The sequence below is a fragment of the Mesoplodon densirostris genome, chromosome 11 (assembly GCF_025265405.1).
Source record: "Mesoplodon densirostris isolate mMesDen1 chromosome 11, mMesDen1 primary haplotype, whole genome shotgun sequence".
In the NCBI taxonomy this organism is placed as follows: Eukaryota; Metazoa; Chordata; class Mammalia; order Artiodactyla; family Ziphiidae; genus Mesoplodon; species Mesoplodon densirostris.
The window spans coordinates 23,413,497-23,427,413 of record NC_082671.1 but is presented as its reverse complement, the minus strand read 5'-3'; the positions used below and the strand labels follow the sequence as shown (position 1 = coordinate 23,427,413).

General features: G+C 38.7%; 1 protein-coding gene across 1 annotated transcript in view; it reads left to right on the top strand.

The window, feature by feature from the left end:
* Positions 1–13,917, top strand: part of ITPR2 (inositol 1,4,5-trisphosphate receptor type 2) — a 538,352-nt gene that overhangs the window by 365,127 nt on the left and 159,308 nt on the right. The window contains exons 38-41 of the mRNA XM_060113623.1: positions 2,659–2,767; positions 3,740–3,927; positions 8,553–8,736; positions 9,678–9,934. Coding sequence (XP_059969606.1) covers positions 2,659–2,767; positions 3,740–3,927; positions 8,553–8,736; positions 9,678–9,934 — 738 coding nt within the window. The remainder of the gene's footprint in view (positions 1–2,658; positions 2,768–3,739; positions 3,928–8,552; positions 8,737–9,677; positions 9,935–13,917) is intronic.

The window sequence follows — 13,917 nt, the reverse complement described above, 5'->3', positions numbered from 1 at the left end:
TCCATTCATGTGTAGAGGTGAGAACCATGATTAGTGCAGCAAACTGAGGTGCCCTTTAAAGAAATTAAGTACTTCAGTCAATGTGTTCTCATGTCTTTCTCCCCAACATACAACCTCAGCCTTATAATTGATGGGTCTAAAAAGGTCTCTCCTAGCATCTCCTTCTGCTGTAATGAGATACACAGTAAAAGCCCATTTGATTCCAAAGAAATGTCTTATTTTGTTTTTCCTCCCCTGTTGGAAGGATGCTTCTTTGGCCAGATGAAATTAATTTACTCAAAAGGCTTTCTTTTAAAAGAAAAAAAGAAAATTTCATTTCTTACGTCTTCTCTAAGTGCCCCACTTTGGTTTGACAGGGGCGAGTTGAGTTCTCTTCACTGGTAGAATAAGCTCCTAACACCTCACTATCTCTTCCAAGACTGATCATCACCTTTACTCACAACACCCCTATATGAAAAAGTCTTAGAGGAAGAAAACATGAAATAGGAGGCAATAATAAATGTCTGTGTTCTCAAATTTAAGTGTCAATAAATGAAAGTTGCTATAAGGCTCTGGGTGCCTGTTGAAATTCTTGGCACTGTGACATTTAGGACATACATATTTGTTCCACACTGTGTACGAGACAGCTTTGCTGGGATGATCGTCTGGGTTAGCAGGGGAGGTTTGCCATGTAAAGCCTCTTCCGAATCAGCTGTTTCCCCTTAAGCACTTCCATAGGGCTTAGTATACATCTCTATTATGGAACCGATGGTATTGCAAATTCTTTGAGGAGAGGGTTATATCTTATTCACTTAAGATAGTGCCTAAAACACACTTGGTACCTAATGAATATTGGTAGAATGGAGGGAGGATAGGACATGTCCATAAACAAGAAGAAGAAGAGCTTTTCAGACAGAGAATATGATGTGAACAAAGAGAAAGACTTAGAAAACTGTGGTTGAGGAATCATCACATAGTTCAGTTTGGTTATTATATAATGTGTGAAGACGCTTTTGGAAGCAGCTGTTGAAAAAGTAGAATAGGCGGGTTTTCACAAATCATTGTCAAGTTGGGTATGGTGGTTAATAGATGATCCCTTAAGTTTGGAGCCTAAAAGACCAGAACGATGTGATCTCCTTGAAATAAATTGGATTTCTTCAGTTTGAGAGGAAAACAGGTTTAAGAGAGAAGGAATATTCCCTTCTGAAAAGCTGAGTTTGAGGTGCCACTAGAATCTCCAGATGTAGATAAGGAAATGTAAGTGGAAACAGGATGAGAGGCTCAGGAAAACAAGGTCAAGGCTGGAGGAGACACACTTGGCAGTGAGACCTGCACAGGTGATTGTGCAAGCAAGGGTCAGATGAAGTTGCTGATGGGGAGAAGGAAGCTGAGGGGAGAAGAGCTGAGGACAAAACGTGAAACAAGGCTGGAGAAACAAGGACAACCAAAGCATGAGAGAGAGAAGGAGGAATGAGAGCCACCTGTCTCAGCATAAAAGGCAGGCATGCTGGGGAGGGAGCGTGCAATGCAGCACGGGGAAGTGGCTGGGTTTTGCCATCAAGAGTTGGGTTCAGGTCTTACTCCATCACCTGTTAGCTGCATGATCTGCAGCCAATTACATAAGCTCTTGGACCACGATTTCCTTACCTTGGCAGTTGTGTTAATTTAAATAGTTTAAACATACAGTCTTTAAATAATACTTTAAAAATTACTCTCATCTCTTAAAATAATAACCAGTAAACTGGAAGATTTAGAGTTGTCTATAGTTCTTATGTACATGCAAGCAACTATACTGCAAAATATATCATTTAAAAAATGTCTTGTAATCCATACAAAATTGAAGATTTAGGAATTTTTGAATTACATGTTTGATACACTGTCTTTTGCCCACTGTCTTCGGAATAAAGCACTTGGAGTTTAAATATAATTCTCTTTGTCTGATCAAGCTTAATTTTTTGAGCACCTGCTGTATACCCAGAACTTTTCTAGCTCTTTTTACTGAGCCCCTCTAACTAAGGCTTTTTCTTTCCAATTCTTAGGGTATTTATTAATCTGTGTTTTCTTTAGCCACCATAAATATTCTTACCTACACTTTTGAAACAATTTAAAATGTATAGTGTTTGTGATTTTCCTAGTACAGTCTATTGAAAATACTATATTTTATTCTTTATTTCTGGGAGAAGCAAAACTATTGTTATTTTCTTGGGAAATATTTGCAAGTTTTTGCCTCAGAAAATATTATGCAGGGCTTCCCTGGTGGCGCAGTGGTTGAGAATCTGCCTGCCAATGCAGGGGACACAGGTTTGAGCCCTGGTCTGGGAAGATCCCACATGCCGCGGAGCAACTAGGCCTGTGAGCCACAACTACTGAGCCTGCGCATCTGGAGCTTGTGCTCCGCAAGAAGAGAGGCCACAATAGTGAGAGGCCCGTGCACCACAATGAAGAGTGGCCCCCGCTCGCCGCAACTAGAGAAAGCCCTCGCACAGAAACGAAGGCCCGACGCAGCCATAAATAAATAAATAAATAAAATTTAAAAAATATTATGCAGTATAAAGTTACTTTTTCCATGTCTCAAATAATTGATAAAATGCATTTTAAGTGGCACTTTAATGTATTGATATTTTTTCTTTTTCTAGAAAAAGAAATAATAACTTACACTTTTCTTATCCTTTTTATTAGGGTACTACATTAAGAAAAATACTCCTGGATCGGTACTTTAGAGGTGATTATGGTGTCTGTATGAATGGACATCTCTCTGGAGCCTACTGCAAATCTGCACAAGGAGGAGGCAAGACATCATTTTTTCCTCATTTTCGGATTTTTAGAGCGTGTCTGCATGCAGTGCTACTCTAGTATTTTACTTAACATAGCACAAATATAAAAATCATTTAAAGAGCACTATTATCAGCCACAGCAAAAATAAGAAGATCCTGCCATTTGCGCCAACTAGCATGGACCTCAAGCGCATTATGCTAAAGTGAACTAAGTCAGACGAAGACAGGCACCACATGCTATCGCTTACATATGTAATCTAAAAACAGCAAACTCCTAGACACAGGCATCAGATTTGTGCTTGCCCGAGGCAGGGAGTGGGGAGTAGGGGAATCAAGGGAAAGGGGTCAAAAGGAACAAACTTCCAGCTATAAGATGAATAAATCCAGGAGATGTAATATACAACACGATGACTATAGTTAACAATACTGTACTGCATATTTGAAAGTTGCTAAGAGAATAGATCCTAAAAGTTCTCATCACAAGGAAAATAAATTAACTTTATGAGATGATGAATTTAATTAATCTTATTGTCGTGATCATTTTGCAATATATCAAAGCATTATGTTGTACACCTTAAACGTACACAATGTTATATATCATTGATATACGATGTTATATCTCAATAAAACTGGAAAAATAAATTTAAAAAGCACTATTAAAAACCTTTGCACAAGGGCTTCCCTGGTCGTGCAGTGGTTGAGAGTCCGCCTGCCGATGCAGGGGACCCGGGTTCGTGCACCGGTCCAGGAAGATCCCACATGCCACGGAGCGGCTGGGCCCGTGAGCCATGGCCGCTGAGCCTGTGTGTCCGGAGCCTGTGCTCCGCAACGGGAGAGGCCACAACAGTGAGAGGCCCGCGTGCCGCGAAGAAACAAAAAACAAAAAACCTTTGCACAATTTTGGGTTCATAAAACAATGGATTTGAACATTAGAATTAATTTTGCCTTCTGACAAAGGTTTATTTATTTGTTTTTCCTAATCACAGGCAGCTTTTCTGGACAAGATTCAGATAAGATGGGGATATCCATGTCAGATATTCAGTGTCTACTGGATAAAGAAGGTGCATCTGAACTTGTCATCGATGTTATAGTGAACACCAAAAATGACAGAATTTTTTCGGAAGGCATTTTACTTGGCATTGCCTTGCTTGAAGGAGGAAATACACAAACTCAGGTACTTGCTTACCATCATGACCATTTGCTACATTTTGTTATTTTGTATTTCTTATTTACTTGTTATAGAAACCCAGGGAAAGTAATGTTTTTTCGTTAAGCTTCTCATGACTGTCCCCCCACCCAAAAACAGCCACATTTTCCTTATATCTTTATTGGATTTGCTGTAGTAACTACAGAGCTTCACAAATTATTCGGTGAAGCAGAACATTTCTTAGCAGCATCATTTCTCACAGGACACCAGAAATTCTGGTTTGCTTAGGGAAATTTTAGGCTTACTTTCAGCAAATTAGGACAACATTTTGACTCATCAAAGAATTAAATGTAGAAGAAAAAGAATTAAGTGCATTAATTAAATGAGGTAATATATATAAACTCCTCGCACAGTATTTGACATTAAAACAAGTTCCCATAACATTCCCCACCCATCTCAGATACTTTTTCAGAAGCTCAGAACTCTACCTTTCCCTTTTGCCCCAAATCTCCCGGTGTGTGTTACCCTGCTGCTTCTCCCTGCATTCACTGGTGTGGGGAGAGAAGAACCATGTCTTCTTTCTTCATTCTGTTTGCTCACTCACCTCAGGAGGGGTGACTTGAGAGTCATCGTTCATCTATTCAGTGCTGTGCTCCAGTGAGTGGTGTGCTCACTTGCATGCAGGATCAGACCACTGCTTCCAGAAGGCACGTGTTTCACTTTGAAATGCCTGCCAAGTTGTGCCTGGACTCCCCCCACACCTAAAGGCAGAGCTCGCTCGTTGTGTGATCCCCAGAGCTGGGAAGTGTTCCCAGGGAACAGGCATCATCCTCCCAGCCCTGCCGCTCACTCATCTGATATTTCTAGGTTTGCCTTGGTCAGGAAGGAAACGATGCTTACAACTAATTGGAAAATCCAGAATCCATTTTCCCTCTTCATGGCAAGTAGAAGCCACATTTAATTAAACACTAAAAAAAAATCATGTTACCTCTAAAGATATCTCTCCAAAACACACGTTATTCTCCTGCTTAAAATCAGTCACTTTCCTATAAAGGCAAACTCTACCGTAGTCCATACGATCCTTCGTGATCTAATCTCTTAAAGTTTTCCATCTTTCCTTTCTTATTCCATCTCTCCCCTCCCCATCCTCTCTCTTGTGCACCAGCTATATTAAGCTCTTGTAGTTCCTTAGATGTGTTGTGCCGTTTCTCATGTCACTTTCTCCTCTTCAAGGACTCAACTCATGAACTTCTTTTGGAAGCCTTTTCTGATCCTATGTCCCACTGGGCAGAATTGTCCACTAGGTACTGTACACTTCTGCTCTATCCTGCAGACATCTTCAGTAGCATTTCTACCACTTTATTGTGCCTCTTCATGAGTTCATCAGGCTATGATTCCTTAGAGGTTGAGACCACATGTTTTCCATCTTTGCATCCCTTGTGTCTGGCACCATGGCTGGCCCAGCCTAGGGATTCAATAAATGTTCAGGAGTGAATGGCTCTATGAATGAATGGTCCGAATCAAATTCTACCTCATTCACAAAGTCTTCCCTGTCTGGTTGGGGCTGTTGGGACCGGTCCTTTATCTGAGCTCCCACAGCATTTGTTTCTTTGATGCTCACTTGGCACTTTGCCTGTGCAGCTTTGTTTGGTTGTTATTTATATGACATCCTGTCTCTCCAGTTAAATGTCATCTTCTTTAAAGTAGGGGATCATGTCTTGTTCTTTATATCTATGATGCTTTATAGCCGTTCAACAAATATTTGTCGATGTGGATAGCATTCAATGATTTTTGTAGAAGAAAACCTTCTTTTAAGATGGGTTATGACAGTCTCATTTACCAGCCTTACACGATTCGGGTTTCTCACTTACCTACATCGTTGTGTAACCCAGATGTCAACTGTGTGCTCCTGGCCCTAAGAGGTCTAGTTGAGGTCAACTTGAATCCTTGCCCTCCCCAAGACTTCTGCCAAAATCCAGGAGGGGTTACATTCTCATAGTCTCGCTGGCCACTAATGTCTTGCTTTCTTATCAGTTCATGGGCTGTCTTGGCACTTGGCAGGTTCTGTAGTCCTGAGGTAGGAATCTGATCCCCTTCCTTAATTTCTATCCTCCTAGCTACATAAATCAATTTATCTGTTTAATGTACTTTATTAGAGAATGGTTGAGGGGGAGGGTAGAGGAGGTGGTTAGATTACAATTTCAAATTGCACGCTAATAATAGCAACAATGAACATAATACCTCCACCAAGTGCTATTCTTGGTGCTTTCTGTGTAATAACTTGGTTAATCCTCACAAGCAATCTGTGCAGGAGCTTGTGTCCTATCTCATCTTAACAAAGAAGAATCTGAGATATACCTAAACTCACATTGCTAGTTAGAGATCAAGCTAGGATTGGAACCCGTGCCGACTGGCTCCAGAGTCTGTGCTGTTAACCACTACAGACATCTCCTTTCTGAAATATCCTTCTACCGCCTCACTCCTAGGAAGTTTCCCTGGCTGATCACCGTGCGTCACGCCCTGGTCTTACTGCATCTCTCTGGTTCCTCACTTCATTTCTCTTCTCTGTCCTCTCATTTCTAGTCTCCCCCACCCCCTTCTTGGCGGAAAGTCCTTCCTCTGTCACATAGATCTGTTTATCTATCACCCGTGGCTCCCCCCAAAACCTTAGAGTTTCCTCTTATACTCTGAAACTCATGGAGATGCTTCCCCAGTCAAAGCCCACCTCTTTTGTGAGGTAAATCGTTATGCTGCCTGTTGAGATTATATACACATATAAAAAACATACTGTTTATCTTTATTAAAATCATACTGTTCAGCTTTATAGAGCCCTGGTTTTCAAAAGTCTATGTAAATCATCTGATATTTTGAGCTTCAGGGGTTATTTTATAAATTTAGTGACTTAGAGTCAGAGAATCTGGAGTTAAATCCTAGCTCTACCCACTTACTACTTATATAATATTGGGCAAGTCGTTTACATTCACCAAACCATATTTTATTGATCTGCCAAATGGAAATAAGGATAGCGTGTTCATCACACAGTTGCACTGAAAGAATCAATGAGATAATATATGTCAAGGAACAACATAAATTATAAAAACTTTGTTTTAATAGAACCACAAAGTTCTATAACTTCCTCATTAATATATAGGAATCCCTTTCTACCTTCTAACCCCATTATATTGAAAATATTAGGGTTCAAGCATCAGCTTAATTTATGGGACCATAGAGGTCTCTGAATGCTGAATTTATCCTTTGAATTAACAGAACCAGCTTGACTGTTTCACTGTGGTTGCTATGGTTACTGTGGCTTTTTGGCCTGCTTTCTTGAGTTGTTGCTAGCCCTCTGCTTAGAGCTTCCCCCTTGTAGGTATGAAGCCAACTTGTAAGACTTCATGAAACACTTTAAGAATATGCATTGCCCACATCACACATTGCAGGACAGGCATCCATTTCAAGGCCTGATGTCATTAGAGTCTCACCTATAAGTTCAAGGACCTATGAGTCATGGTTTCAGGCATTCTTTCAGGAAAGCATATCTGCAGGAGCCAAACTCCCCAAAATTGACTGTTTAGATATATTGGATTATGGTCAATTCTAGTTGATCTGGAAGTCATTATTTCTTCAGCTGTTTTCTTCCCGTTGTCTGTCATCAAGGTTATATAACCCTTTTTTATCAGCACAGTCCCTGGAATTATTATCTTTATTAATTTTTTTTTTACTTTCTCTTGTTTGCGTTGCATCTATTCCAAGGTTTTAGTCTTAATAACTTACAATTTCCCCACCCAGTGTGAATCCTGACTTCTCTGGAGTGTATCACCTTTCCCATCTCCTACCTCTTTGGTTACTTCCTGAAGTCATTAAGCAGACCATGATTAGGGCAGATATTCTCAAGTTTCAGTATTTCCACCTCTCCATGAGATATGTTTTATCATACTTGGGATGTTGAATCCTTTCTACATCATTATTTACTCTAAAGCAGAATTCACTTTATACAGTTTAGGGTGGGCTTGCCCTAGACCCCATGCAAAGCAACGTATCTAGTAAAGTACCCAAAGAATTTAGTGCCTACTTATCAGTGGGTTCCTGTGAGTGAGGTTGCCATGGTAACACATTCTAAATTAAATGTTCTATCATTTAGACAAAGAGAAAAATAACTCTTTGTAGACTCACATTTACCATCAGGTTAGTGGTTGTTTTCCATGCTAGATTACAAAGTCACAAGGGCAGAGACTGTCGTTGTTTTCCCTGTTTGTTCTATCCCTTCGTAGCATGGGACCCGGCACATAGTAGGCCCTCAATAAGTATGTGTTGAATCAAAACATGACTTCATAATAATATAAAAATCAAAGAGCTCTTTGCATACCCCTTCTTACAGTACCTTTGTAAAATTTTAAAACAAATAATCAGTAGAGATGAATTCAGTAACATGAAATTATGTTGGATTTTAGTGGAAAGTGCTAAGCAAATACAAGCTATTATTAGGACACAGTAAATAGTACAGGAGACTAGCAAAGCTGTCAGTTTATGAAATAATCATGGGCAGCACATTAAATATAGACTTTTATCCATAATGCTTATGTTTATTTCAAACGTAAAAACATTATTTTCTCCCCTTGGGTATAGATGTCTTAAAATATGTTTTCTTGCAGTATTCCTTCTACCAGCAGTTGCATGAACAAAAAAAGTCAGAAAAATTCTTCAAAGTTCTCTATGACCGAATGAAGGCTGCTCAGAAAGAGATAAGATCAACAGTGACAGTTAATACCATAGACTTAGGTAACAAAAAAAGGGATGATGACAACGAATTGATGACATCTGGCCCACGAATGAGAGGTAAAGAAATAGTTGAGTATTGGGGAGAATAGAGTGAGAGAAAAGAGGGGTAACACAGTTTTTAGATCTCTCTTATGTTTTTCATCTCACTTGTCTTAGTCTAATTATTCCAGCTGTGACTCTGTTTATGGAACTCCATCCTTGAATTTTTGTGGTCATGGAGTTGACCTTGAAAGAGCTCTGTAGGGCCAAGCTCAAGCAAGGAGTTATCAGTGCAAAGCAACAAGTGACATGAAAATGTTTGATTTCATTGTGAAATGTATGGTAAAGAACAACTGCCCAAACCTGAATGTTCATGAAATTTAAACTGTAAGAACAGGAATTACAGCACTAAACTCTATGAAAGACTTTTGGTATTTGGAATAATGAAGTCATCAGTGTAGTAAATACAAATCATCTAAATATTAACATTTTTGAAGTTTGCCCTATTTTCCCACCTTCTCGTATTCAAGAACTCTGACATTTTATATTTATCAGAAAGACAGGAGCCCTTCTAAAATTGGCTAAGCATTAAGATCATTTTTTTAATATCCCAGTGCAAAGTTAAATTTTTAGTTGCTACCTCAGATTCTTTTTGGGAAATTCTTGCACCTCTTGTCAGGTGATTTTATTTTATTTATTTTTTATTTTTTATTTTTTTTGCGGTATGCGGGCCTCTCACTGCTGTAGACTCTCCCATTGTGGAGCACAGGCCCCAGATGCGCAGGCTCAGCAGCCATGGCTCACGGGTCCAACTGCTCCACGGCCTGTGGGATCTTCCCGGACCGGGGCACGAACCCGTGTCCCCTGCATTGGCAGGCGGACTCTCAACCACTGCACCATCAGGGAAGCCCGTCAGGTGATTTTAAATTCAACTGTTAGAGAATTTGGATAACTGTCTTTTTTTTTAATTAGCAAAAGGAAGTTCATTCATAAATATAAGAATACTGCTTTATTTTCAGTAAGAGATTCATCATTACATTTAAAAGAGGGAATGAAAGGGCAATTAACAGAAGCTTCTTCGGCAACATCCAAAGCATACTGTGTGTACAGAAGAGAAATGGATCCAGAAATAGACATCATGTGCCCAGGATCAGAAGCGGGAAACGCTGAGGAAAAGTCTGCAGAGGAAGTAACAATGAGTCCTGCCATTGCCATCATGCAGCCGATTCTGAGATTTCTTCAGTTACTCTGTGAGAATCACAACCGGGAACTGCAGGTATTTGTTCTATTTTGTGTGAAAGCCGAGCATACAGCCTATGATTATAGGTAATTCAAATAAAACTAACAAGTAGTTTTGGAGAGAGTTTGGGAGAAATAATAAAAACAACAGTGCTCTTCTGAAATGGAAGAAACTTTGGTATCTAAGTGAAGAAAAATGAGAGGAAAATTCCTTTATGCATGAAAAAAAATCAGGCTCCTACGGTATCATTCTTTGCATTTTCAACTCACATCTCTTTAGCCTCAGTGGGCATCATCTAACCTTAGGACTCTGGGATTTGTCAAGTAAGGTCACATTTGCCTCATCTGTATCTTTCATGGTTTTATAAGACTGTGGAGGCTTTCATCATTCCCAACTCAGTTCATATTTCTTGAGTGAGGATACAGAGTATCTTTGTATGTCTTCATTAGAAACAGAGTTAATATAGAAGAGGATTTTTTTTTTTTTTTGCTTTTGAAGTGTAGTTGATTTACAATATTGTTTTAGTTTCAGGAGTACAGCAAAGTGATTCATATATATATATTTCCTTTTTTAAATTCTTTTCCATCATACCTTATTATGAGATATTGAATAGTTCGCTGTGCTGTACAGTAAATCCCTATTATTTATCTACTTTATATATGGTAGTGTGAATCTGTTAATCCCATACTCCTAATTTTTCCCTCCTCCTCCCCCCTTCCTCTTTGGTAACCATATGTTTGTTTTCTGTCTGTGAGTCTGTTTCTGTTTTGTAAATAAGTTCATTTGTACTATTTTTTTAGATTCCACATATAAGTGGTATCTCTCTAGATCCATCCATGTTGCTGCAAATGGCATTGTTTCAATCTTTTTTATGGCTGAGTAATATTCCAGGGTGTGTCTGTGTGTGTGTATGTGTTACATCTTTATCCATGTGTCTGTTGATGGACACTTAGGTCGCTTCCACGTCTTGGCTATTGTAAATAATGCTGCTGTGAATATAGGGGTAAGTGTATCTTTTTGAATTAGAGTTTTTGTCTTTTCTGGGTATATGCCGAGGAGTGGGATTGCTGGATCATATGGTAACTCTATGTTTATTTTTTAAGGACCATCCACACTGTATTCTATAGTGGCTGCACCAATTTACATTCCCACCAATAGTGTAGGAGGGTTCCCTTTTCTTCACACCCTCTCCAGCATTTATTATTTGTAGACTTTTTGATGATAGCCATTCTGACTGGTGTGAGGTAGTTTGGATTTGAATTTCTCTAATAATTAGCAGTGTTGAGCATCTTTTCATATGCCTGTTGGCCATCTGTACATCTTCTTTGAAGAAATGTCTCTTTAGGTCTTCTGCCCATTTTTCAATTGAGTTGTTTGCTTTTTTGATAGTGAGTTGTATGAGCTGTTTATATATTTTGGAAATTAATCTCTTGTCAGTGTATCGTTTGCAAATATCTTCTCCCAGTCTGTAAGTTGTCTTTTCATTTTGTTGATGGTTTCCTTTGCTGTGCAAAAGCTTATAAGTTTGATTAGATCACATTTGTTTATTTTTGCTTTTATTTCTTTTACCTAGGAAGACTGACCTAAGAAAATATTGCTACGGTTTATGTCAGAGAATATTTTGCCTATGTTCTCTTCTAGGACTTTTATGGTGTTATGTCTTCTATTTAAGTCTTTAAGCCATTTTGAATTGATTTTTGTGTATGGTGTGAGGGAGTGTTCTAACTTCATTGATTTACTTGGGGAAGAGGATTTTTTACAACAGTGAAGGTTTTGTGAACCTTTGTAAATTAATATAATCCTGGCCTTACATCTTCTTTGGTACATTTTTTGTTGTCAAATAGATGAACTTAGGTGTGCCTAGGAATTTTGGCCCCTTTGTTTTGGGCATCATTTGGACATGCTGCTTATGTCACCATAGAAAAACCACATGAATGGTGACATCATTTCTAAGAGCACAAATCCAGTATTAGAGCGACAGCAGAGTTTGAAGCTGTGTTTCTGAGTAAGCATCTAAAGTGCAGGTGTTCTGAATTGGTAAGAGAGGTTAGATTCATATTAATTGGATTGAATATCCTCCAAGGAGATGAGACCCTCAGGAATTAATGAATGGCGGAAGCCATGACTCTTGTGGACCACCCCACCACAACTTGGAGAGAGCTGCTGCAGAGCTGTCAGCAGGCAAAGACCAGAAGCTTTATTTGCAGAGGGAAGATACTGATATGTGCCTGTGCACTTATGCTGACCGATGTGGTCTGTCCATGTGGGAAGTGGATGTGTAGTATCTGATCAAACATTTTACTAATAGGAATGTGGGATCAAACAATTTGGAAAATGCTACTTATAAAAGAGTTTTGTTTTAATACGAATAAGCGTTAGAATTATTCACAATAGCTAATATGAACAAGCAGCCCCAGTGTCCATTAACAGATGAATGGATACACAAAATGGGGTGTATACAAAAAATATAATTTTATTCAGCCTTCACAAGGAAGGAAGTTCTGACATGCGCTACAAGATGTATGAACCTGGGGACATTATACTAAGTGAAATAAGGCACACAAAAAGACAAATAATGTGTGATTCCACTTGTATGAGATAGAGTAGTCAAAATAATGAAGACAGAAAGTAGAAGGGTGGTTGTCACGGGCTAGGGAGAGGGAGAATGGGGAGTTGTTAATAGGTGTAGAGTTTTAGTTTTACAAAGATGAAAGGAGTTATAGAAATGGATGATGGAGATGGTAGCTAAACATTATGAATATGTTTAATACCACTGGACTGTGTACACTTAAAAATGGTTAAGAGTAAATTTTATGTATATTTTGCCACCATACAAAAAATTGGAAAAAAGTCACAAATGCAAACTAAAAGGAAAAAGAACAAATGGTAGAAATGAATTCAAATGAATTAAATAGTAAATTAAATTAGTGAAAATAAGTAATAAATTAAAATAAAATAAAAGTTTCCATCTTTGCTTACACTTTCACCAGGTTTATTCCCCCATGAAATCACTATTTTTTTGTTTGTTTATACAATAGGTTCTTATGAGTCATCAATTTTATACACATCAGTGTATACATGACAATCCCAATCTTCCAATTCATCACACCACCACCCCCATCCCCCTGCAGCTTTCCCCCCTTGGTGTCCATACGTTTGTTCTCTACATCTGTGTCTCAACTTCTGCCCTGCAAACCGGTTCATCTGTACCATTTTTCTAGGTTCCACATATATGCGTTAATACACAATATGTGTTTTTCTCTTTCTGACTTACTTTACTCTGTATGACAGTATCTAGATCCATCCACGTCTCAACAAATGACCCAATTTCATTCCTTTTTATGGCTGAGAAATATTCCATTGTATATATGAACCACATCTTCTTGATCCATTCGTCTGTCAGTGGGCATTTAGGTTGCTTCCATGACCTGCCTATTGTAAATAGTGCTGCAATGAACATTGGGATGCGTGTGTCTTTTTGAATTATGGTTTCCTCTGGGTATATGCCCAGTAGTGGGATTGCTGGGTCCTATGATAATTTTATTTTTAGTTTTTTAAGGAACCTCCATACTGTTCTCCATAGTGGCTGTATCAATTTACAGTCCCACCAACAGTGCAAGAGGGTTCCCTTTTCACCACACCCTCTCCAGCATTTGTTGTTTGTAGATTTTCTGATGATGCCCATTCTAACTGGTGTGAGGTGATATACCTCATTGTAGTTTTGATTAGCATTTCTCTACTAATTAGTGATGTTGAGCAGCTTTTCATGTGCTACTTGGCCATCTCTATGTCTTCTTTGGAGAAATGTCTATTTAGGTCTTCGGCCCATTTTTGGATTGGGTTGTATTTTTTTTAATATTGAGCTGCATGAGCTGTTTATATATTTTGGAGATTAATCCTTTGTCCGTTGATTCGTTTGCAAATATTTTCTCCCATTCTGGGGATTGTCTTTATATCTTGTTTATGGTTTCCTTTGCTGTGCAAAAGCTTTCAAGTTTCATTAGGTCCCATTTGTTTGC